General features: G+C 33.9%; 3 protein-coding genes across 3 annotated transcripts; all 3 read right to left on the bottom strand.

Annotated features, from left to right (window-relative positions):
* Window positions 1-641: 641 nt before the first annotated feature.
* Window positions 642-6,938, bottom strand: HELRODRAFT_187844 (hypothetical protein; the record flags this gene model as incomplete). The annotated part of the gene is made up of 9 exons (XM_009010819.1): window positions 642-1,245; window positions 1,336-1,657; window positions 2,157-2,357; window positions 2,477-2,594; window positions 2,852-2,943; window positions 3,103-3,501; window positions 4,344-4,448; window positions 4,986-5,645; window positions 6,909-6,938. 8 exons carry the CDS (start codon window positions 6,936-6,938, stop codon window positions 1,439-1,441), a joined length of 1,824 nt encoding a protein of 607 aa, XP_009009067.1. The 3' UTR covers window positions 642-1,245; window positions 1,336-1,438.
* A 1,286-nt stretch (window positions 6,939-8,224) lies between these two features.
* Window positions 8,225-12,068, bottom strand: HELRODRAFT_62768 (hypothetical protein; the record flags this gene model as incomplete). Its single annotated transcript, XM_009010818.1, has 7 exons — window positions 8,225-8,298; window positions 8,636-8,868; window positions 9,546-9,634; window positions 9,855-9,967; window positions 11,492-11,606; window positions 11,752-11,850; window positions 11,964-12,068. Coding segments are annotated over 7 exons (828 nt in total), but the record flags the coding sequence as incomplete, so codon positions are not given.
* A 3,781-nt stretch (window positions 12,069-15,849) lies between these two features.
* Window positions 15,850-23,755, bottom strand: HELRODRAFT_93221 (hypothetical protein). The gene is made up of 14 exons (XM_009010817.1): window positions 23,608-23,755; window positions 22,719-22,853; window positions 20,454-20,546; window positions 20,197-20,318; window positions 19,759-19,825; window positions 19,277-19,378; window positions 18,873-18,978; window positions 18,550-18,618; window positions 18,126-18,229; window positions 17,686-17,784; window positions 17,331-17,456; window positions 17,119-17,227; window positions 16,647-16,746; window positions 15,850-16,481 (listed from the first exon to the last, which is right to left on the bottom strand). Exons 2-14 carry the CDS (start codon window positions 22,781-22,783, stop codon window positions 16,165-16,167), a joined length of 1,479 nt encoding a protein of 492 aa, XP_009009065.1. The 5' UTR covers window positions 22,784-22,853; window positions 23,608-23,755; the 3' UTR covers window positions 15,850-16,164.
* Window positions 23,756-24,117: the final 362 nt, after the last annotated feature.

The following is a 24,117-nucleotide window of genomic DNA, read 5'->3' as shown; positions in this document are numbered from 1 at the left end:
AAAACAATTCTAAATTATTAGACAGCAATTGTAGCCTACTGACCAATAAAGAATTTCCAATAAAAACCGTCAATAAAATTTCAGATGAACTGAGAGCAGAACGTATTGCATGTAGTAAACCTAATTTGCCAACATGAAGGCATCAGTTGATGGTTGGTCACATTGTTGCATCCAAGTTACACAAACATCCCACTCAATCCTTTGTACATTCGGAGATCAAGTCAATCTCATTCATAACTAGCGGATTTATTTATAAATGCAACATATTAGCAATAGAATAAATATAATATGTATATAAACAAATTAATAAAAATTAATATAAATTTTTACACGCACACACACGTATATATACACACATACATATGTATATAAATAATGCAAGAAAAATACAGAAATAACGAAAGTTAAAAAGAGGCTGGCCATGAAGGTTGATCATTCCCAGGAGACTGATGAAAATAATGAACATTGTAAATGCCCGATGACAACGTACAAGAAGGCGGCCACAACCTTCCGAGACTCAGTATGATTGAGCAAGCATTGCGTAAATTTGTGACCTCATTGCTACTGCTTACATGGATAAGTTTTAACTTTGAGTTAAAAAAAATGCTTTTTTTAATCATTTAACTAATTTAAATCGGTTTAACATTTCTCATGTCATTGTAACGACTCGTTCGAGTGAACTCCTGAAATGTTTCCAACTGCTTCTTACTAATCATCCACTTGATTTGTGAGCATTTTCGATTCAATTTTACCTCCTCATTCACGACGCCTACTGTTTAAAATAAAATGTAGACAATAACGAAATTAACGCGTCGCAAAGATTAATGAAGAAGTAAAAAAAGCTGAATAAGTTCCATAAGTAACGTAGCCGTTCGTTAGAACGATCAAATGGAGTAGGTAGGTCTCCGCTGCCAACTATAAATGAGCAGAAATATTTGAACCATCATCATCAAAGTCTTCATCGTTTAAATCTATTTAATATTAAATATATCAGCAACAAAAACGAAGACAACAAGACCGGCTGTGCAATGATGATAATATCTATGACACAATATGATACAATACGCAAACCAGATACATCTTATGTACACCGCGCTATACTATATGACAATCAAATACTTCCTATCCTATGTACATCGTAAACAGTTTGAGAAAAAATGTGAACCGGTGGTGAGTAAGGATGTCGGTGCTGATGATGATATCGGTGGGGAGGATGTTGATGGTCGGTGGAGAGGATGTTGATGGTCGGTGGAGAGGATGTTGGTGGTCGGTGGAGAGGATGTTGATGGTCGGTGGAGAGGATGTTGGTGGTCGGTGGAGAGGATGTTGATGGCGATGGTCAGAGTGGTGATGACAAGAAAAATGAAAAATAAAAAATGTAATACTGGCGATGGAATGAAACGAAATATGAATGATTAACGGAGAAAGATCGATCGAATCAAGAGGAGAATGATGTGAGGGGTTTAGTCTTGGCGAGGAGTTGCAAGATGTGAGGTAAGTCATCCAACATGCGGCGGTAGCTGGAAGGGACATCAGCCACCTTGCAAAAGGTGAGCGTGCTACCTGACTTCAGCTTGAAAGTGTAGCTGTCCGCCTGCGAGTCCAACAGGATGCACGTCTCGTCCAACCGCTCGATCACGAAGAAGCCACGTGGGTACTGTAGGGCGGTTGTGAGGGACTCGTCACGATGGTGATGACGACGATGACGATGGTGATGTGATGATGACGATGATGATTATGATGCGATGATGATGGGGCTACAATGTTCGAAAAATGAATAACATCATAAGGGCAAAGCAGCATGAAATGACTGCCTCCTATGGTGGCGAGTTTATATTTCTTAAAAATTTCAAAGCGAATTTGAAACTAGCCTGAAACATTGAGTGGCACATGAATAAAGCATTGAGAAACATAACCAAATAAGCAATCAATTAAATAACTAACAAATTTTGCTTATAATAACATACACGATAATAGCATAAAATTACAGATAACTTTCTAAACATTGAGAAATTAACAGAAATCACCCTGTTCATTAAAGCGCCGAGTTAAAACTGCAATCAAAACAAAACAACAATAAAAACGAAAGACCAACGACAACACCAACAAAAATAACTACAGAGCATAATCGACAACAACAACAACAGCAGTCGAACCTCGTAAACATTGCCAACATCTGGCAGGGAGAGATATTTGATGTGAGGTTGTTTTTGGCAGTCGAACGTCGTCGACGGCCTGTTGGAAGCATCGGCGCTCGCGAGCGAGTCACTTTTGAATGTGTCGACGCTGGTGCACGTGCGACCGCAGAAAGTTGGAGTCGATGTGGCGGTTACATTGGAACTGCTGTACGATCTAATCTGCATCAATTAGTTACTAATTATTAAATGTCATGAAGATCCGACACGACATCTCATCAACGAAAAGAAATAAGTAAATTATAAGAAGCAGAAAAAAATTCAACTGAAAAGGTGTTTACACTGAAAGGAGACAGTGTGGTCTCGTTGTTGATGCTGGCGTGCGAGTTTGATCTGCCGCAGTTCTTTTTGCTGGCTGCACTTGTCGAAGAGGACGCGATCGTTACTCCTGTCGGCTGTCTGATTTCGTAAGTTCTAATTAGTAGCACTACGACGCAATAGAAGACTAGATTAGTGATGTTGAAAACATCTGATACCCAAAACAGATGGAAAGAAACAAAGTGAGAATTAACGAGAGAAGAGGATAGATTCAATAAAATCTATTTGAACCAAAATGAAAAAGATTTAATTTGATTCAGTCAGTAGCGTTCCTGCTTGTTGTCAATTGCCTACTTCGCAACAAATTCAAAATATAAAAAGTGATAATGAAAAGTGACCTTCCTAAGAAGCAAGGGAAGGGCGATGAAGATGAGAGTTTGGGGTTGGATACTAAGAGCAACTCGACCAGGGCGCGACACGTCTTGTACACCTGGCGAATGTTGGTGATGTTGATGGTGTTGTGCGTGTGCCGTGTTAATTCATTGCTTCATTAGCTGACATCCTTCACGAATGTGCAAGCCAGTGAACAACACACACACACACCATACACACACAAACACCAACCGGATACAAAAATGAATGAACAAACCTCAATAACATGGTTCCATCTATCTTGTGTGTCTGGCAGCATCTGACTGATGCTGGCTGACACATCCAAGGTCGTCGTCCTGTCATCGCTTTCAGTGATCGTCATCTTCGACTGCAACTGAGTGAAGGTCACACCGTCGTAGAAATTAGCCACGAACCTATTGTTCTCCATTAGCATGCATTTCGCCTTATCCGTATAATAGATGACTGTTGGAGTCACCGACCGTACCGTGTTGACAAATTGGCTGGCGTACTTATAAATATTCCAAAGATTTTTGGGAAGCTGGTTGAAAGTGTACACCTCACATGGCACATTCGGCACTGGCGATGCCAAGTTGACGACTGGCTTGTCGGGACGCAACAACATCTCCTCACCGCTCTTGCAGGCGAAATATTTTATCTGCAGTAGTTGATAATACGTTGAAATTAATTGTATAGGCCATACTTGGATAAGCCGAACAATATTTTTAAAACCGATGCTAAGCTTAAATACTATTCTTTAATAGGTTTAAGCTAAATGGGATGGTGAAGAGATTGTGTAAGAAAAAGAAGAGGGATGATGAAGTGATTTTGTAAGGAAAGGAAGAGGGATGATAAAGTGATTTTGTAAGGAAAGGAAGAGGGATGATAAAGTGATTTTGTAAGGAAAGGAAGAGGGATGATAAAGTGATTTTGTAAGGAAAGGAAGAGGGATGATAAAGTGATTTTGTAAGGAAAGGAAGAGGGATGATAAAGTGATTTTGTAAGGAAAGGAAGAGGGATGATAAAGTGATTTTGTAAGGAAAGGAAGAGGGATGATAAAGTGATTTTGTAAGGAAAGGAAGAGGGATGATAAAGTGATTTTGTAAGGAAAGGAAGAGGGATGATAAAGTGATTTTGTAAGGAAAGGAAGAGGGATGATAAAGTGATTTTGTAAGGAAAGGAAGAGGGATGATAAAGTGATTTTGTAAGGAAAGGAAGAGGGATGATAAAGTGATTTTGTAAGGAAAGGAAGAGGGATGGTGAAGGGAGGAGATGACGAGTGAGATAAACTAACAGAGGAGGGTTCATTTTTAATCTGATTAGAGATAGTGAAGATAAGAAGTGAGTTGAGAATAAAAAAGATGTCAGCTGAATAATACCCAGCGACCAGTACGGGATGACGGTGATGACCGACATCATAGCATGACACAAAATTTATTAAATGATACAAAATTTATTAAAAATTCAATTGACCAATCAAAGAAGAACGAATGGACCAACCTGCTGACCATCTCCAGATATAAACGTCACACTGGTCACGTACATGTTGCTAGCAAACATCTGTGTGAACTCAATGACGACCCAACCTTCCTTTGTTATGGTCAACTGCAATATCATAGCAACACAACGTTCTATTCTTCACTAAATTAGCATATTTCATTGATTATAATATAATGTCTTTTGAGCCATTATTTCAAATAGAAATAAATAGAAAATTTATATAAAGAAATTTATAAAAAGGATTTATTAAAAATGAATCCTCGGAAAGTTGGAGATTGAGGGATTGATGAGTGGAATAATAATATAGGATGAGTGAAAGAATGAATGGATGGATGGATAGATGAATGAATAGATTATCTGAGACTGTGCCTATCAGGAAGTAGTGGTGGTGGTGGTAATGGTTTTCCTGCCGTTTATGATGAATCTTCCAAAAATAGGAATTATTTTAAAGTTGGGTGAATAAATAAAGAAGAGGGGAATTGAATGAATCAGCTTCAAACGTTGTTTCAAGAAAGAAAAATATCATAATTGCTAAAGCATTGAACACATTTGCAGATTATCATTTAAAACTTCTTCAGACATAACCATACATTTTCGAAGCAGCAGAGTGAAAAACAATGGAAATGAAAAAACAGAACAAACCATAGTTTTGTGTGTTTTTTTCCTCGTGGCTAAGAGTCTGAGCGTGGAGAGGGGAGGTCCAAAGTTAGCCGTCTTCTTCTTGTGTTGCTTGACAGATCTTGAAGAAGATGCTTCTTGTTGCAGCTGTATCGATATCGGCCGATTAAGAACGTTGACAGGAGTTGAATGGCTGAAGAAGTTGGAACGATTGTCTGCGCCGTCTTCAAGCAGACGAGATGTCGAAGAAGCGTGTTTGTCGAGATTGCTTGGAATATTAAACACGTTGTTGTAATTGGTAAGTTGTTGAGAGCTAGAAACATCATCGTGACGTTTTGTACACTGGTCGTACGATCTGCTTCTTGGTTTGTGGTTGGTGTGGTTCAGGTAGGATGGCGGTGGTTTGGTGGATTTCTTCCTCCATTTATTCTTTGATAAACTCTCCCCACAAGTGGGAATGTTAGAGTGGGAGTCATAATTGAAACCCTGCAGTTGTTGAACTATCGTTGTTGTTGTTGTTGTGCTCGATGAACAATCAACACCATCATCGCTTGATAGCTTGGAGGCAGAGCTGCTGTTGTTATTCAACTTTTTTGTTTTTGAATGTTTGTTAGTTTGGCTGATGGATGATGAAGTCTGCAAACCCCCCTTGCCACTGTCAGTTGATGCATGCGAACCAGACACCTGTTTCAATTCGAATTAAAATTTAAAAAAAACTACTTTTAAATTCTTTTGCAAGTTTAACAAAACGAGATGCAAGAAAAGAATAAAATAATCTGGAAAAGGTGAATAGAACAGATTATGTGGGTATATAATAAAACAAAAAAGCGCGTTTTATGTAGCCCAAAAGTATTGACATGATATAGTTTAATGGTTAAGAAAGATTAATTCTTGCCTTTCTTTACAGCTTAATTTGAAGAATTTAATCAGAAAGCAAGAGGTCAGAAGTATTTTTGGCAAAAAGCGGGCAACTAAATTGGTGAAGGATGCCGAGGTCTCAAATATGGGGATCGTTTAAGATACTTAGATCTTCCGACTCTAAAGTATCGCCGATTGCGGGGAGATCTGGAAACGGTCTTCAAGCTAACTCGCGATGCGAAGATGTCGTCTTGTTATCCTAACTTGGTCAAAGCAAGAGATGATAGAACAAGAGGTCATCAATACAAGCTCTCAACTCAAAAACTTAACAAGAACCTATGGAAGCACTTTTTGTAATAGTGGTTGATATTTGGAATGGTTTGAATATTGAAGTGGTAAGTGATTGTGATGATGTCCATATTAAAAAAAGTTAGACACTTGTTTAAAAGATTATAAGATATTCCATGTAAATTTGACTAGCGGCTCTTTTTTGAACTTTTTCAATTATATGGATGAGGTTCATGTGATATGGGTTCCAAACCTGAACTGCATACCCCAGATGTGGTCTGACCAAGCTCTTATACAAATGTAAGTAAGCTTCTTCATCAATAAATCTAAAATGTCAGTTTATAACGCCCATCATTGAGTTAGCTAGCTTTACTTTACTTTACTATATATATATATGATCTTTGAAGGCGAGTTTATCATCAACAAACACACCTAAATTTTTCATTACTTTGACTACTTGGATAACTTGTCTGGCCTAGGTAGAATCCCACATTTCATAAATATTATTGTATTGTTTTTTTCCAAGCTTTAACTAACAACACTTATCGACATTCGGAGTCATACGCCAGGCACTGAACCAATTTTGCATGCTAGAGTCATTTAATTGCTTGGACATCAAATCATCTGGATTTTGATAATTTTAAACATCTTTGCATCATCTGCAAAAAGATATACATCCTCACATACTGAAGGGAGATCGTTGATATAAATTGTAAACAGTAGAGATCCCAAGATGCTACCTTGAGGAACTCCACAAGTGGCATCAAACTTAAACTTAAACATCAAACTTGCATCACCTACTTGCACCCTGAAATTTCTTTCCTTCTGCATGCATATATAATTTAATTTCTATGAACATTTGTTTTCATGCATATATAAATATGTCATCTATATGGTCAAAGGTTTGGGTATATGTGCACATTAATATTAAGTAATTTACCTAAATATTGCATTATATAGTTGCATTTCCGGCGATGTTTGTACGTTATTATATGCTTCGTATGTACACATTTTACTTAATATCATATATTGTATGGTTGGTTAAATATATTGGTTTTTTCTCTTGTTGGAGGCATAGGAACGTTCAGTTCGCGCCCTTTAATAATAAACTATTATTATTATTAATTATTATTATTATTGAACTTTTCACTTAAAGATGAATTTATTATGATGATGATAACAAAATCCAACTACTACAAAGATATTTTAACAGACTTGAATGTAATAATAGAGATAAATGGAAAACAAACTAAAAACTCCCTTAAGAATAAAAAATTAAATTAAATGATTTCACGTTAATAAAAGAAATTGCTGATATTTTTAATGATTATTATTTTATTGATCTGTTTAGCAAAAATTCACCTACAAATATTAATTTATTTACGTTTCTTTTAGGTAGGTATGAAACAGTGCATCAAGTGCTCGCATGCAATTGGCATAGACATGTAGAAGACAGGTGCACGGAAGCAAACAATAGTACGTCTGACAGCTTACTGGCACCCCTAGGACGTGCCGTCCCGTACTGCAGGGGCAACACACCAGAAAAACTGTCTGAAATCTGAAATCGTTCTCCAAGAGGTCACTTCATACAGGCTGTGAAAGGTATACGTTATTGCAAGAGCTGCAATTAGCAAATTGCTTATAGTGTTGGCTCCGGATTTTCAGGATTGTGAAGTAATAAAATGTGCCATACCAGTGATTTAAAGACGAAGCAGCTTCAGCTACACAGCAAACATTCACATAGGTAATTCTCTAATTGAAAGAGTTGATTAAAAACAGCAAAATCCTTGATCACTCAGCAGAGATTTCCAGCTATTAACATCCTTCAAAATGCAATGAGAGCATTACTAACTAATCTAAGAAGAGATGCTATCAAAGAAAAGCTTTTTTATGTAAACTAAACCACGCATAAAACTCAATAAAACAATAAAGCCTGGTTGAAAACTAAACTATGTGGTAATGTGATATTTATTAATTGTATACATGTATATGTATGTATATGTACATGTATACACATGCATGTAAGACATACATACATATGTACCCATGTATGTGTGTGTGTGTTGTGTATGTGTTGTGTATGTGTTTGTGTGTGTACGGCAAGTTTGCCCGTCTCATCATAAAACAATCAAAACCTTTTTAGTGTGAAGGGTCACAATTTGAGTTTTCATGAAAGGATGCTCCAGAATTTCTGTAAAAATTAGAAGTTTATTTCTTGACTAATGTTAAATTATCATAGCAACACATTCTTGCTACAAACATGACAAAACATCTACAGCAAAAAACAAACCAGAAATGTTCGACTAAATAAGCTTATTTAAATACTGATCTCATCTACTATATATATATATATATATATATATATATATATATATATATATTTATCTTATTTATATACATACATACAGGCGTGTGCTAGTATCTGTGATGCATTGTTGTAATTCTTCAGTTTGAACAACAACAAATTGCACTTTGCAACACACGAACAAGTTAACAACAGAAAACTAAAAAAAAAACAAACAACTAACGACTCAGCTTGCAACGATTGTTAGGATGTTTTTGCAGCAGAGCTCGGATGAGAGAGGCAGCTTGTGTAGATACTGAGAAGGGAATGAAGAGATCCGCGCAAATGACCTTGTTGAGAGTCTTCGGTACATCATTGGCATCGAACGGAGGGGTACCTACCAACATTGTGTAAAACAAGCAGCCCAATGACCACACATCTGCTTCCAGTCCATGAGCCGATTTCAAAGCTACCTCACTGTTCGCATATGGGGATTATCAATTTTGTAACATAAATATTATAACTACGATGAAAAGCAGAACTGATTATTTGGACCACATCAGGACTCGCTCAAAATAGCTGGCAGTTGAAATTTTTAAATATGTAACGTTGTTAATGCAACAGAGGTAATCATTTACGACTCAGTAGGGTGGGTCAAAAGACGGTTTAACAAATACACCATTGATACTCAATCAATCAATCAATCCTCGTTTATAGTCTCCATCCGTTATGGGTCGGACTTTCTTATTCCATTCGTCATTCAATGTAATACTCCATTTCATTCATTAAATAATAATAGCATGGAAATAACATTGTAATACATTCCAAAAAAACAAAAATAGATTAATTTAAAAAACTCGTCCAGGAGTATCTAATCTACAATCTGCATGCACCTTTTCCTCTTCTACAAACATTAACAAATTAATCGGGTTTGACAACCTATAATTTACTCTAACTCAAGAATCCATTTTGTGTGAACAAGTTACGTTTTTTTCTTGCCTAATCATTTTTCAAATTTATCCAAATAAAGATCTCTGATAAAATCGGATTCAATAGCCAGTGAGAAAGGATTTTCATGCATGGACGATGATGTTGTGAGCGATGATACTCAGAAGGGTGATGTTGATCGTGTATGTTAATAAGAAAGAACTAACGGTGAGATGTAGTTGGGAGTGCCACACATGGTGTAATGTTTTTCGTTGAGATCATCTAGCTGAACTGCTAACCCAAAATCTGCTATTTTCTTTATAAAAATTCAAATCCAAAGTCTCAACAAATTAATAAAATACCACAATGATCCAAAGCATAGATTTGCTTATATGCAACATAATAAATAATATAACCTATAATTAAGTTTATTAAATAAATTGTAGCATGGAAATATTTTGAAGTTCAAATAAAGCAGAAACTAATCAAATAAAAAAAAAATTAAGTCAAGCAAATCAAACAAAATGAATACGAACGATGGAAAATTCCTTATCGAGAAGCAGATTAGAAAGCGTCAGGTCTCTGTGGACGATCCTGTGCTTCTCCAGGTAGAGCATGGCGGTCACTATTTGCTGCATGAACTGACGCACTGTGCAGTCGTGTTAACAGTTCTTACGTCAATCAAATATTGTTAAACGGCTGTATTTATCATGTGTTGCAATTAAAATTTCACAAATTAAAAAAAATTTATAATGAACAAAATGAAAATTCAATTTTTTAAATTTATGAATCTAAAAAACCAATAACAACAATAATTGTTGTTAAACTGTGAATATCTATAGAAAACATGGAAAACCAGTATGAAGAATGTAGAGATTTTTAAAGAACAACTGATTGAATAAAGCAAATTGATTGCAAAGTAGTGATGAATGTGACTGAATGAGATTGAATGCAAGGTAGTCATGTCAACAGAAGCATTCCAAAATAAGGATTTCAGTATTTGAAATTTGCTATTGTTGTTACAGATCATTCAAGTAGCGTTGTTAAATTCTTGTTGAGCCCGGCTAATGGAGCTGATTCAGCCCAGCTTGCGGTTACAAGCTGACAATTTTTTTCTAAACAGTAACAATAACAACAATAACAATAATAAGGCAATAGCAATAACTGTTACTAAGTTGTGAATGATCGCAGTTTTCAACAAATGATTACAGGCAAATATTTCGTTTTCATTAGCATGAACCAAATAAAATCGATCAAAAAAAACCCATTTTTTATGAAATAATCTTTTTCAGAATATTACTACTTAAAATTATTGGACGACCATCGGCTGGGTTCGGCTTGGCTTAGACCTTAAAGACGATTCTGTTTGGTTTAGCTTCTAGTTTTATCAGGTCTGCTCAACTTGAGCCTGAAGCCAAGCCAAGTTACTCAGTTAACAAGACTGAATTACAGCTCTGCACATCACGTTGAACTAAACAAATGACTTCACCCAGTTTCATAATTTTTTAAATTGATAGTTAGTTTTATAATAATAAAAATACTCTAATGACAATGCAGATTTTAATCTTAATGGTTATTTTTTGCTTTGTTTTTTGCCAACAGACGATGGCCATGATTAGTGCAAATAAAACAGCTTCAAGCCCCTTTTATGCAGTATCTATGACGCCGATGTATCTTTTAGAGAATTCGTGATATAAAGAATTTGTAAACTCCCAAAGAATCACACAAGTGACCAACACGGTTATAGTGATGACGACGACGATGATGATGACGACAAGATGATGACGTTTGTAATGGCGATATTTGAGGCTCCCGTAACAATGATAACAATAAGGTGAAGATGATAATGATGAAAAAATGATGATGATGATGACCATACAATGACGAATACGATAGATTTTTGATTGATAAACAAATTATTAATTTAATTATTCCAAAAGATTCAACAAACTGACCAAACGAAACTTCCAACATAAATTAAAGACCAGAAGACAACATGTGAAAACATATCTTTAATTATTATCGCATCAATGAAAAAACGTATTGATCAACACGCAGAACATTTAATGGAGGCCAACCTGAACAACGCTATTGCCATGCACTTAAATTTATTATTATTATTAAACAGCATTGTTTTACAAATTCTCAAGAGCTACAAAATTTTGTAACTAACCTTTGTCTTCAGTGAAGAAGTCTGGAGAAGTCTTCAGTAAGTTGCTAAGGCTGCCATTCTCACACATCTCCAGAACCAGGTATATGTAGAGCTCGTCCTCGAAAAAACTATACATCTATTTCAAGAATTGAGAAATTGATTTAAAAAATTAACAGATAATTATAATTAAGTATCAAAATATGAATCAAGCTATTCAAATAACTAAAACTGACGAAATTATTTAAAGTGACAGAATAAAAAGGATGAAGTAATGCAAAAACCTCAAGAATGAAAGGATGCTTGAGTCGAGAGTGAATGGAGATCTCGGTTCTCACCCTCCCCTGCAATGAATCCTTGTCAATCAAATTCTTCTTCTCTATCTACAATTTCAGTTGTTTGCCAGATAGAGCCAAGGTACAGAACAGAACAGAACAGAAACAAACAAACGAACAAACAAACAAACAAACAACAGAAGTACTTTGACGAGACCCACCATTTTAATGGCCACAACCTGCGAGGTCTTCTTGCACTTGGCTTTGTATACATTTGCAAAGCTGCCTCTCCCTAGCATGTTCTTCACTATGTAGTTCTGAATTTTAAAAACAAACCATCAACATGCTAGCAAGCATTCTCAATGAACATCACCATCCTTGTGAACTTGAAAATTTAGCTATTATTGCTATCAGTTTACTCTGTGGTTTCAATTGCAGTATCAGTATAACTCTGATGACCAACATCAAATTTGTAATTATTAGTAATGAAGTCGTTGTCACATTGTTATCGTAAAAAATGCATGTATGATTCAATGGATCCTTCTATAAGAGTGCAAACATCTGATGAAAAATTCGTTTGCATGCACGCTTGAATGTGTTTATTCTACATATTGTTCTGTAGAAAGAAAAGGTCAAACCAAATTTAAACTTCTATTTGACACAAAAACATTCCCAATCCAGAGCTACCTAAACTCTGTTTTTTTTTTGTACTAACAAGTATTTAAAATTTCTTGCAATAATTCCAAGCATGGAATTCACATTTTTTTAAAATGGTTAAAATTAAAAGACTTGGCATTGCTGCTGCAGAGAGGGACCCTGCTCATCAAATGCAATGCGTCTGATGCATTGATCGACATGTACTTACATGGGCTGTGACTTGGCTGTTAAAATCTCGGAGGAATACTAAAGAGAGAAGAATAAAAAAACTCAGAAAAGTAATTGTCTCGTATCTTGTTAATCAGCTAAAAAATTTGTCACATCTGTGTACTAGCAAACCGGTTAAATAAAGTTCATCAGCCTTGTCATCCATCATCTATGTCATCACATTCATAAACTTAAGCTGCCGCATCATTGGCAAATGTGTGAAAAAAAGCCTTACTGACTGCTTGTAAATAAATTATTCAATAAAAAATAGCACATTGTCTGCTCAGCCTTACAAATTAGCAGGTCAAGGTTAGTGGTTTGTTTAGTTACAAAACTCACGAAGCCTTCCTTGTATAAAAGAAATATATTACTTCAGAACCTGATAATTTACTACAATTAAGCCTGCAATACCAAGGGATCACTTTCTTCTCTAATATTTCTTACAAATCTAGTTTGTAAATATTAAATCTGAGATGTGCGTATGGATGATGAGTAGCCAGATTGTTGGGCTGCTTAGCTTATGTGTGAGACTCAATGAAAGAATCTATAATCAAAAAATTTTAGAAACCCTGAGACATTTTGATTTTGACCAGATAATAAATGGTAATTGTTTTTTCCATGTCGGTTTATGTATAGTAAAGGCAAGGCAATTTGATTTGAACTACTATCATCATTCGTTTAAGTTGAGCTGCTCTCTACCTACCCTACTATTTTCCAACTTTTGTGTCTGGCTAGTGCTAGCCTAGCTCTCATCTCCATCTAGACAGTCCAGCATCTAGTCTAGCTAGAGAGCCAGCAGCTAGATTATGAAAACAATTGCATATTACTTGGAAAAGCTAGCAAACATTTTGTTTTAAGATATAAAAAAGGAATAGTGAATTAAATTTTAAGTTTATATTCTTTATATTTTATAACATCATAATTAAATTAGTATTAATTGTCAGTGTCAGGGTTAGGAAATAATTGTTTTTATATGTTTTTGAATAAAAATGTTTTATACACAATATCATCTTAAAAATTTATAATAGTTATACAACATTGATTAACATTTAATAACATTTAATTAAGTTTTTAAGCCAGATATAAACAAAAATTTTAATAGTAAAAAAAAAATTAAGAACCCAATGAAGTGGAAAAAATCATTTTGTAAATTTTGAAAATTTACCTGAATGCAGTCTTTATCATTTTTTCTGTCCTTATTATTGTTTTTGTTTTTCTTTTTATCCATCCGCACAAATCTTTCACCAAATAGTCAGGGTTAAAAAATAATTTCATGGAGCTCACGTCTGGCCAGGTAATCCAATTTTCAAATATTGACGCCAATTATCATCCAACCACAACAAACACAGACACTCTATATATGGACAAACTAGTAGTTTTTAAATTCTAATTATTTATCTATGCTTTCATCATAATCTCACTATATTCCGTCCCAATTATAACATATAAAGAGAGCAATATGTTAATAAAAGCATTAAAATTAAAAAATTGTTTAGATGATAAAACCCTCAAAAAGTTCAAAAACATTATTACAATCATGGTGCGGTGCATTGAAGAATGATTCCGATAGCTTAATGGCACATATACGTGATATGCTAACGACCCATTAATAGCACATATGCTAACTATTCCTTATGCAGTAAACATTCTAGCAGCACATATGCTAATGGAAACAGGAATGGAACAAAATCTCAAATTTTTTAAAGTTAAGTACACCGACAGTAAATAACAAAATAATTTAAAATACTTATTTAAATCGCAATATGCAAACTAAAATCAATAGATTAAAAATAGGCCATTTGGTGGTCACCCATTCCTAAATCCTCAGAAAAACAAACCTTCCTTTTTGTGAAATTTGCAATCAAAATCAATCCACTCATCAATATACTAATAGAGTGCAAAAAATACATTGAGATTAGAAAAAAAACTTCCAAAATAAAAATCTGAAAGTTTTCATCTCATTTCTGAAGGAGATCGATATGTTAAGGGGCCATAAAGAATGTCGCGCTTCAAGGGGGTAGGGGGTCCAAATATTTGTGACAAGGGGGAGGGGGGTAAACGAAAGCGTGACGTCCCTTTTTTTAAATAAACAAAACAAAAAATAAATTTTCTTTCATATATATGCACAAAATGAATATTAAAGTTTTCAAGCGAGCAAGCGAGCTCATGAATGTTAATTAAATGTCAAATTTAAATGCCAACGCTAAAGTTTACCGCTGCGTAGGTGTTAACATTAATTAGGCCTAATAGTCAATATTAGTTAATATTAATTCGTTATATTTTAGCTACAGTAAATCATTTAGATATCAACCTATAGTCATATAAACTTGTCATTCGTTATTTTGATATTAATAAAAAATAAAATGCGTAGAACAATTACATTGTTTAAGGACTCTTCACTAAGAGGGGGGGGAGCGATAGTTTTGTGACATGCTTATTTTTGGGGGGTTGGTCGATTTGTGACGGTTTGTGACACGGGGGAGGGGGAAAAACGTTAAAAAAGCGTGACACCCTTTATGGATAGCCCCTAAACAAGATTTAAAGGGTTGAGGATCACCAGATACAAACAGTCACAGAACCAGCATCATGATGACCAAAGGGCATAAAGATATCTTCTTTATGCTAAAACGCCGTTGAACTGCAAAATACAACAAGCAAAATATGAACCATTAGCGTAATATACTAATTTATCAAACAATCTGCATTTTATGACGCACGGGCTTATGTATAAATTATTATATTCTATTCTATTAATCATATACTTAGAATATAAACAGACAGGATACAATTTTCAACACTTTCCACAGTCGGATGAAAAATATCCGATTCAGACCTCTTAAAAAATTCCGACTCCGGCAAAAACCTTGAATCCTGATTTTTCACTATCTATTCCTTTTACCACTATCATGATCATTTCGTTATCTGAATTTTAACGTAATAACATAATAACATTTAATATGTAATAACATTTAATATGTAATAACATTTTTTGTTTAAAATTCACTACGAACAATTAAACGACGCGTTGTAGCAAATATTTGACTTGACCCAATGCAACAATTGCCATAATATTTTTAACGTAAATACGAAACTATTTATTTTATCTAAATGTACATTTGGAAAACTTCGGCGGGCCAAACCGAACGGTGCTATGAATAACATTAGTCGTGTTCTTAATCGCCCCCCTGATTTACGAGACACCACTACCTTATTTGGTACTGGAAACATCAAAAACAACTTGTTAATATTTTTTTAATTTTTCAAATAAAACTAAGATAAATTGAAGAAATTTGAGGATATTCAATCCAGTCATCGGAATATTGAAAAAAGAGACACCAACATTTAATAAGCGGTCACAATCTATTACAATTACCGACAATCAATTAATCATGGTAATTGGTTAATTACTAATACAAACAGCACAAACTTAATCCCTTGAACAGCCAATCAAATAGCAAAGACATCAGCTGACCAAATCATACACAACCAGTCTAACAGTTCAAACATCAACTAATTATTTACGACCAACCAATCAAACAGTGACATTCAATCAGATGTTCAATCACTATCGGAGCTTTCACTCCCGAAAATTTCTTCCTTCTCCTTATTGTCATCCTCGTTTTCATCCTCGTCAACATCTCCAGCCTCACTGCCAGATGATGAGCTGGCGTTGCTCTCTTCTCCATCACGGTCTTGTTCTTGTTGCTGTCCGCTGTCCGGTCCATCATCTGCCATTTCATTGTTAGTTGATTTCTTCTCAACATCATCCTCGTCGTCGTCGTCATCAGCAGCAACATCACCATCGTCGTTTTCTTCATCACGATCCTCCTCTCCATCTTCATAAACTGGAGTGCCTGCAGCATCTTTGTCTGCGTCTGTTTGAGTGGTTGTGTGCCAGTGTATGTGTGACTTGTGCGTGTACGGTGTGTAAGTGGTGTGCCAGTGTGCGTGCTAGATTGCATAATCCACGATAAAGCAAAAAAAACCAGGATATAGAAATAAAGTAAAAGAAGTTGATGAGAGAGAAAGTTGGGACAAACCATAACTGTTATGTTGTTCATCCTGCCTGTTGAGTTTGTGATGGAATTCCATCTCTTCATCTTCATCCATCAGAGGTTCCAATATTGATGATCGAGCGTCCTGTTGTTTGTTAATTTAGATGCCGCGAGTTAAAGTTTGACTTCAGTTTTGACCATTTGAAAGACCGAAAGGCAAAATGTCAGCGTTTATAAACGGGTTTATAAATACTTCAAACATGAAAAACTTCATTTATTATTAATTTAATCATTTATTCATTTTTACAAGTACCGTTCATCAAAAAAAAAAACAAGAAAGGAATATCCTTGATGTTATTTATACCTCATTTTGTATCTTCTTGGCTCAGACACTTCATTCAAACGAAGGGACGAGCCCAGAAGAAGCAAAATGAGTGTAATAAAAAGTCATGTCACCAACATGCCTTGGTAACAACTGAAAACTGCAACAAAAACAAGAGCCACAACAAGCACGAACCTGTTCTGCAACTTCTTGAGAGGTGAGAGGACGATGTCTGACGACAAGTCTAGATTTTGGAACCGCCTGACTTGTCTGACCCACTTTCCTTCTTTTGCTCAATCTCACTCTGAAAAGTAAAAACGAAAAAATCATCAAAATCAACAACTTAAGCATTAAACATCTTGAATGAATAATCAACAGAAACATTATCAAAAAACTGCTGAAACCACCTTGTCTCCAGCTCATTATAGTACACTCCGGTATCTCGGAAGACGACAAAGTGGTTTTCGACGTAATCTTGCGATGATTTGTTTTTTACAGTCCAGTTGTACTCGCGAGCCAACGTGTACTCGTATCTGATGCATGGTTGGTTAGATAGTTGGTTGAAAATATTATGTTGATTAATAAGAGAAATATTGCGCACATGAACATTCACAGTTTGATGATGTACAACCACAACAAACACAACAATTGAGCAAAGTCAAATTACCATAAGTAATAACACACAAAAAAATTAACAAACATCTGCAACCCCAGAAACAACAACATCAACGAAATAGCAACCCGATGCAGCTGATAACTTACTCATCCTCCTCCTCATAATCGATGCCAGATTCCTGGTCCCTCTTCCGTTTGTTCATCGTTTCCGTTGTCGGCAGGAAGTAGGTAACGAACTGCTCGCCGCTGTGTTCAATGAATAGTCAACTTATTATTATTTAACAACGTCGATCACAACTTAGAGCCAAAAACAACGATAATTATTGTGGTATGATTGGTAGCATAAATTTAATATGCGCCAGTCTATGGATCTCTGGAACTGATGAAAATTCTTAAATTTATATTTCGTTTTTATATAAACAGAATCAAGCAAGCATGATCAGGCACAGCCGGTCCAATGTAAGCTGAAAGTTCAGCACATGTCATAAACGAAATAAGACGAAACACATTCACTTGGAATGAAGAACAACCGGAAAGACATTCACAGTGAGATACAAACAGACAGACAGGCAGACAGAACTACTAACCAGATGATCGCTTGAGACATCTCCTCCATCTGAGCGGCCACACTCTTTCCAACGGCGGCTGGGTCAGAATCGAAGATGACCTGAGCGAACGGATGCTTCCACATCTGAAAGGTTGGTCGGTAGTCTCATTAGAAAATTATTTAATCTTACATTCCTAATATCTTAGCATTCATTTATTAATGTAAAAAAAAGTAAATTTTAATGTAAAAATACCAATTCAATAGAACAAAAGTCAACATTAAACTGGAGAGATACTTCTCATCAATGTTTAATATTAGAGCACTAACTTTTATGTAAACAAATGAATGAATGAAGAATGAATGATTAATTGATTGAGTGAATGTGAAAAAAAAAGAAAAAAAACGGTGTGACCAATAAAAATATAAAGCTAAAAGTGAATAAAATAAATAAAATGATTGCTGACTTCGAAATCAGGGAGAAGTGGCAGAACTTCCACTGGAACAACATTTGGTTTGCTGTAGTGTTCGTGGATCTAAAATGTTATCATTCGAGTTAAATTAAACATCAACTTTTGCTATTTGAAGATAAGATGAAATCAATCAAAAACCAGAGGAACAACCAATATATCAAAAACTACAAAAACAAACAGGTTTCAGTGTAATACATCCAAACAACAACAACACAACAGACCAACAATAAGAAAAAAGAAACAAAAAAGAAAAAACAAAAAAAAACGAACGACAGACAATAGCAACAGCAACAGACAGACAGAGAGAAGCAACTCACAGGTTTGGATGCAGCATCGAAGGTGGCGTTGATGGCTTTTATCTGGCTGTCCCTGTCTTTGTAGAGAATCTCGTCTGTTATTTTCTTGTTGATGTTGAAGCCAACTCTGGGTAAGAATTCACGCAAAACGTATGTGTAATAAAATGGCGTTCGTTATAATCTAGTGTGACTGATATATGAATGATAACTTGAAATGACTAAAAATAGAAAGGAATCATTAAAAAAGATCAATTGAGATTGTTCTCTCAAGTACATACAACACCAACAAAAAACAAATTAAAATTAAAGTGTCAACCAATAACATTAGCCATAAAACACTCAAAAAAGTCACAAAGACTACGATATACAGAAAATGTACATTTCAAAATGTACTGTTCAAAAGTAACAGACGAACGGATAGCAACCTAGCTTCAGCTTTATTGTCCTTTTGAACAAATCTGTTGTACTCTGTTGAGATGTATTCGGTCTTTCTCAACCAAGAGACACTTTTTCGGTGGCTTAGAGACCTACGAACAATTTATAAATTTCTATTAAATAGCAACGTGTTTTTATATTAAAAAAGATAGATAGATAGATAGATAGATAGATAGATAGATAGATAGATAGATAGATAGATAGAAAGATAGATAGATAGATGATAGATAGATAGTTAGACAGACAAACAGACAGACAAACAGACAGACAGACAGACAGACAGACAGACAGACAGACAGACAGACAGACAGACAGACAGACAGACAGATAGATAGATAGATAGATAGATAGATAGATAGATAGAGAGATAGTTAGACAGACAGACAGACAGACAGACAGACCTATAGATAGATAGATAGATAGATAGATAGATAGATAGATAGATAAATAGATAAAATTAAAGTTGGGTAACCTTTTAGAATCAGTTGGTGCATTGGACTCATCTTCTATCAACGGCTCATCACTTGGTGATATTTTTACTGAGGACACAAACATGTTAAAAGTAAGAAAATTGATTAAGAATGAAAGCTAATATCTACGTAACATTTTTTAAAAAATTGCAGATATGATAGAAACGAAGGAAGAAGAAAGGATGATGAGATAGAGAAATCATTTAGTCGAATGTTGTGTTCTAAAATGTAGAGCAATTTGTAACTCGGTGCTGACTCACAAGACAATCCTTGCTATCAAGTAAATAAGAATAGTCTAATTAAATATTTATCAACATAAATAATTGTAGGAGTGAATAAAATGAGATTAGCAGAAAGATGAGAGAAGATGGACGAGCGTTGTCTATCAATAAAAAGCATAAAAGGCGGCATTAATTAATAAAATGTAAGACAATACGAACCATTTGGATTGATCTGATAAGCGTCGGCATTTATGAGGTCGATGCTGACTCCCAAGTCATGCTCAGTCAACAAATCAAACTTGTAGTTCCTCTCCAGTGAGGTCTGATTGTACTGCACGTACCTGACAGTGGTGCCAAATATTAGTGGCTATTATTGTTGGTATAATAGAAGGCGTAATAATTGTTGATGATTTCGATGACAGAGATTGTATCTATTATGTTGATGATTGATATCAAAATGCAAAAAAATCTTGAACCTCGATGTATCAAATGGGTAGGTGATAGACTTCGGATCAAATGGGATGTCTGGCAAGGTGTTGTTGTATTTAACACGAGACACCAGCTCTGACCTGAGATCATTAAAGAAATTATGAATGTCATGCGGCCGAAAGATGTTGAGGCAAGTTGGGAGGATGTTTTTAACAAAACTCGATTTTTGCTAAGAAACGAGTTTGGACAAAAACTTGTCTTATTAGCATAAATATGCCTCCTCCGCAATACACTAAAATTGCCCTTTAAAATTATCGGAGATGCTTTTTATAATGCAAAGGATTATATTTTATTCTACACTACATAGGTCATGATGGCAAGTATTAAATGCAGACGTTCAACGCATGATATAATCACCTGTCGACTGTAGATTAAATCTTTCCTAAGTATGAATTTATCTGAGATCGCAAGGCAAAAAAATAACGTTCGTCTTAAATGTCAATTGCTAATAACACCTCGAGCGAATTTTCAATTAACTTCAAGAACGAAAAACTCAGTGACAAATTTCAAAGTAAACTTCAATTTCCTTACTATCAACAGAACAGACATTGACCTCTGTTCAAGAACAAAGAGTTTAGGATTTGTTTTCATTATCAATACATCTTAGCAAGCACGTGTCACAACAAATAAACATAAATGTTGCTTACAGCTGTGCAAAATGAGAACTATCAGAAAAAACCAAACTAGAAGACGTCACAGGTTTTGGTTTAGTTGTTCATTTATTTGAGAATGCTCTACAGTAAATCTCTTCCCTATGGCATACAAGGTGCATTAATTAACACTAAATAACTAATTAACTTTCAAAGGCAAGCAGCAAAAATTGTATCCAATGGCTGAAAATATGATCAAGCAAGTTTTATTTTGCAAAACTTAAATTGGCTATCACTTGAGAGAAGTATCCAATTTAAAATTGCATTTTCAAGTTCAAACTCACATTTGCAAAACTTACAGTATCTCAATGCTAATTTTCTCTAAAGCTGAAATTGTTAAAAATTACAAAATCTGCACTTCTTGGAGGTGAGAGATTTTGCAGGCCGATGATATGGAAATACCTTTCCAATCAATTGAGAAAACCGCAGCTTTCTTTTTTGAATTTTGCAAAGATCTAAAAACATTTTTTCAGGCAATAGTAAATTTTTGGTTTTTCTGAATTTAAGTTTTTTAAATTTGGCATCAACTTGTGTACATTTATTTTTCTCTTAAGATAGATTTTTTTTTCTAAACTGTTTAATAAATGTGTACTTTTTGTGCTTGTACTTTTGAGATCTTGAAAGAGTGCAATAAAAAGAAGCCATATAAATAAAAAAAATTACAAAAAATAAACATATTCATATATGCATTCAACTCTACCCTCTAAACCTAATTGTAGAATGATAGGAAAATTATATTTTACCCAGAGTGTCAGTATAGAAATTATGATGCAAAAATTGAAAATTTTTTTCAGTATGTTTTAAAACATAAAAATAAATTATTTTTACTAAAAAAAACAATTTTATTCACTGATTTAAAGTGTTTTTTAAAGTATTTTCTATTTAGTGGTAATAATTAGATGAAATCATGATGCAAAAGTTGAAAAATTTTTCCCGAATTATGAGTCCGGAGTCAGAAATTTTTACCCTGGAGTTGGAGTCAGAGTTGGATTTTGTTGAGAGGCCAGAGTCAGAGTTGGATATTTTTTATTTGTGCTTCAAATCAATAAATTTTTTCCATAAATAAATGACCAATTTATCCAATAGGGTGCCTGTTGAGCATGACGAGCTTAAATAACTTTGCCCATACGTACATAAGAAAAAAGATGCTAAATACGCATAAATATTATGCAAATGCATGAAATAAATCAATTAAAAAATAATTAAAATGAATAATATTTTAAAAAATGAATAAATACTTATTAATGAGCTATAACAATGTAAAAATTGTAAAATAGGATGAGTTTGATGAATAATTGTTCATGGAAACTAAAGAGTAAGACCAGATCTAAAAATGTGTGAGGGTGCATTTGAGGGCCAGTATGGGTATAGTAAGTATATGAATTTATTAAAGTAAACTTATTAATTAATTAAAAGATTAAACCAGTAAAGTCTTAACACCCCATGCGTGCTTTGTTATTCATGAGATTTCTATGTTCCAAACAAATATTCATGAACCTAATAATACTAAATAATATATGGCACCAAACTATTTTTGGTTTGCATAGAAAAAAAATAAAATGTATATATTTATGAAAAACTTTAATATAAATTTAAACCTACCTTTTCTCAGCTGGATTTCGATTGCGATCAGTATGTCGCGGAATGTTATGAATGGTTGGAGGCATGATGGCAACAAGTTCAGAGGCAATCTATCCGTTGAATGAGGGAATTAGCTGAGAGGCTTTATTATCTTAGCTGCAAATTAGATAATAAACAATAATTTTAAAATTTAAATTAAATACAAATACTAATTAGGTTTCAATGTTTACTGCATCTTATAAAGAGCTAATTGCAATATTTTGCATGGCTTTTTATGTTTTTTATTTATAAACTCTAACTAAATGATCTCATTAATTATTTTTTAAATTAAAATTAATTAAAAAAAACATAATAAATATAAAAATCCAACAAATTTTTGCACTTTATTTTAAGGATTATTTATCTTTAAGTAATATTATAAGAGTTTAAAATTAGTAGCAGACAACAATCAGCAGGAATCACATTAAGATTAAAAAATAAAAATCTTTTAACTTGCTCATCGTTATTGCTTTTTCTGATAAATTTGATTTTGTCATAACTTTTCTACAATACAATAAATGACATTTATTTTCTTTACTTACACACTGTGTATCTTTCTATCTACCCTACTACTAATAATTAATATTATATTGTAGTAATCTAATTAAAAACACAATTATAAATAATAATAATTGCATTAATACTAAAAATTACTACCAAATTTAAAATTAGAAACAATGTTTCTGAAACATATAAATAATTATTATAATTCTGTATTGAGAAAAAAAGAAACATTGAAGAAATTAATTATTAATAATTATTAATCAGTCAATCAGTGAAGTCCTAGCCAGTGACGCTTACTAACAATCCCCCACCTACACTAACCGAGACTGTAATAATTATAAATTATTCAATATTTATCATTACTCACCTCAATTAACTCCGTCCGTACTTTTATTTTATTTTAAATAATCAATTATTTATTATTATTAAGCCGTTTGTTTATGAACGATAATAGGTCGGGGACATTCCTCACCACATATAGATATACAGTTTATACACACATATATACTTCATATACTATACTCTTATGTTATATATACACACATATATAATATTTATATACTACAAATATGTTTATATATTTATATTAATAAATATATATATAGGTGTGTAAAACGTAAGTAAAAAAAAGTTTAATTAAGTTAAAAAGGTCGAAATTAATTAAGCCTTTAGTTTTTATAACTCCATTTAAGCAGACTTGTTGTCTATATATATATATATATATATATATATATATATATATATATATATATATATATATATATATATATATATATATGTTGCGTAATAGACCATAATTTTTACAATATTCTATAAATTCTAGCGAGTGTGTGGCGTTATAAGAGACCAAAGAAGATGACCAGCCAATTAAGAAACC

This window comes from Helobdella robusta, assembly GCF_000326865.2.
Source record: "Helobdella robusta unplaced genomic scaffold HELROscaffold_1, whole genome shotgun sequence".
Lineage (NCBI taxonomy): Eukaryota > Metazoa > Annelida > Clitellata > Rhynchobdellida > Glossiphoniidae > Helobdella > Helobdella robusta.
This window is presented reverse-complemented; position numbering and strand designations above follow the sequence as displayed.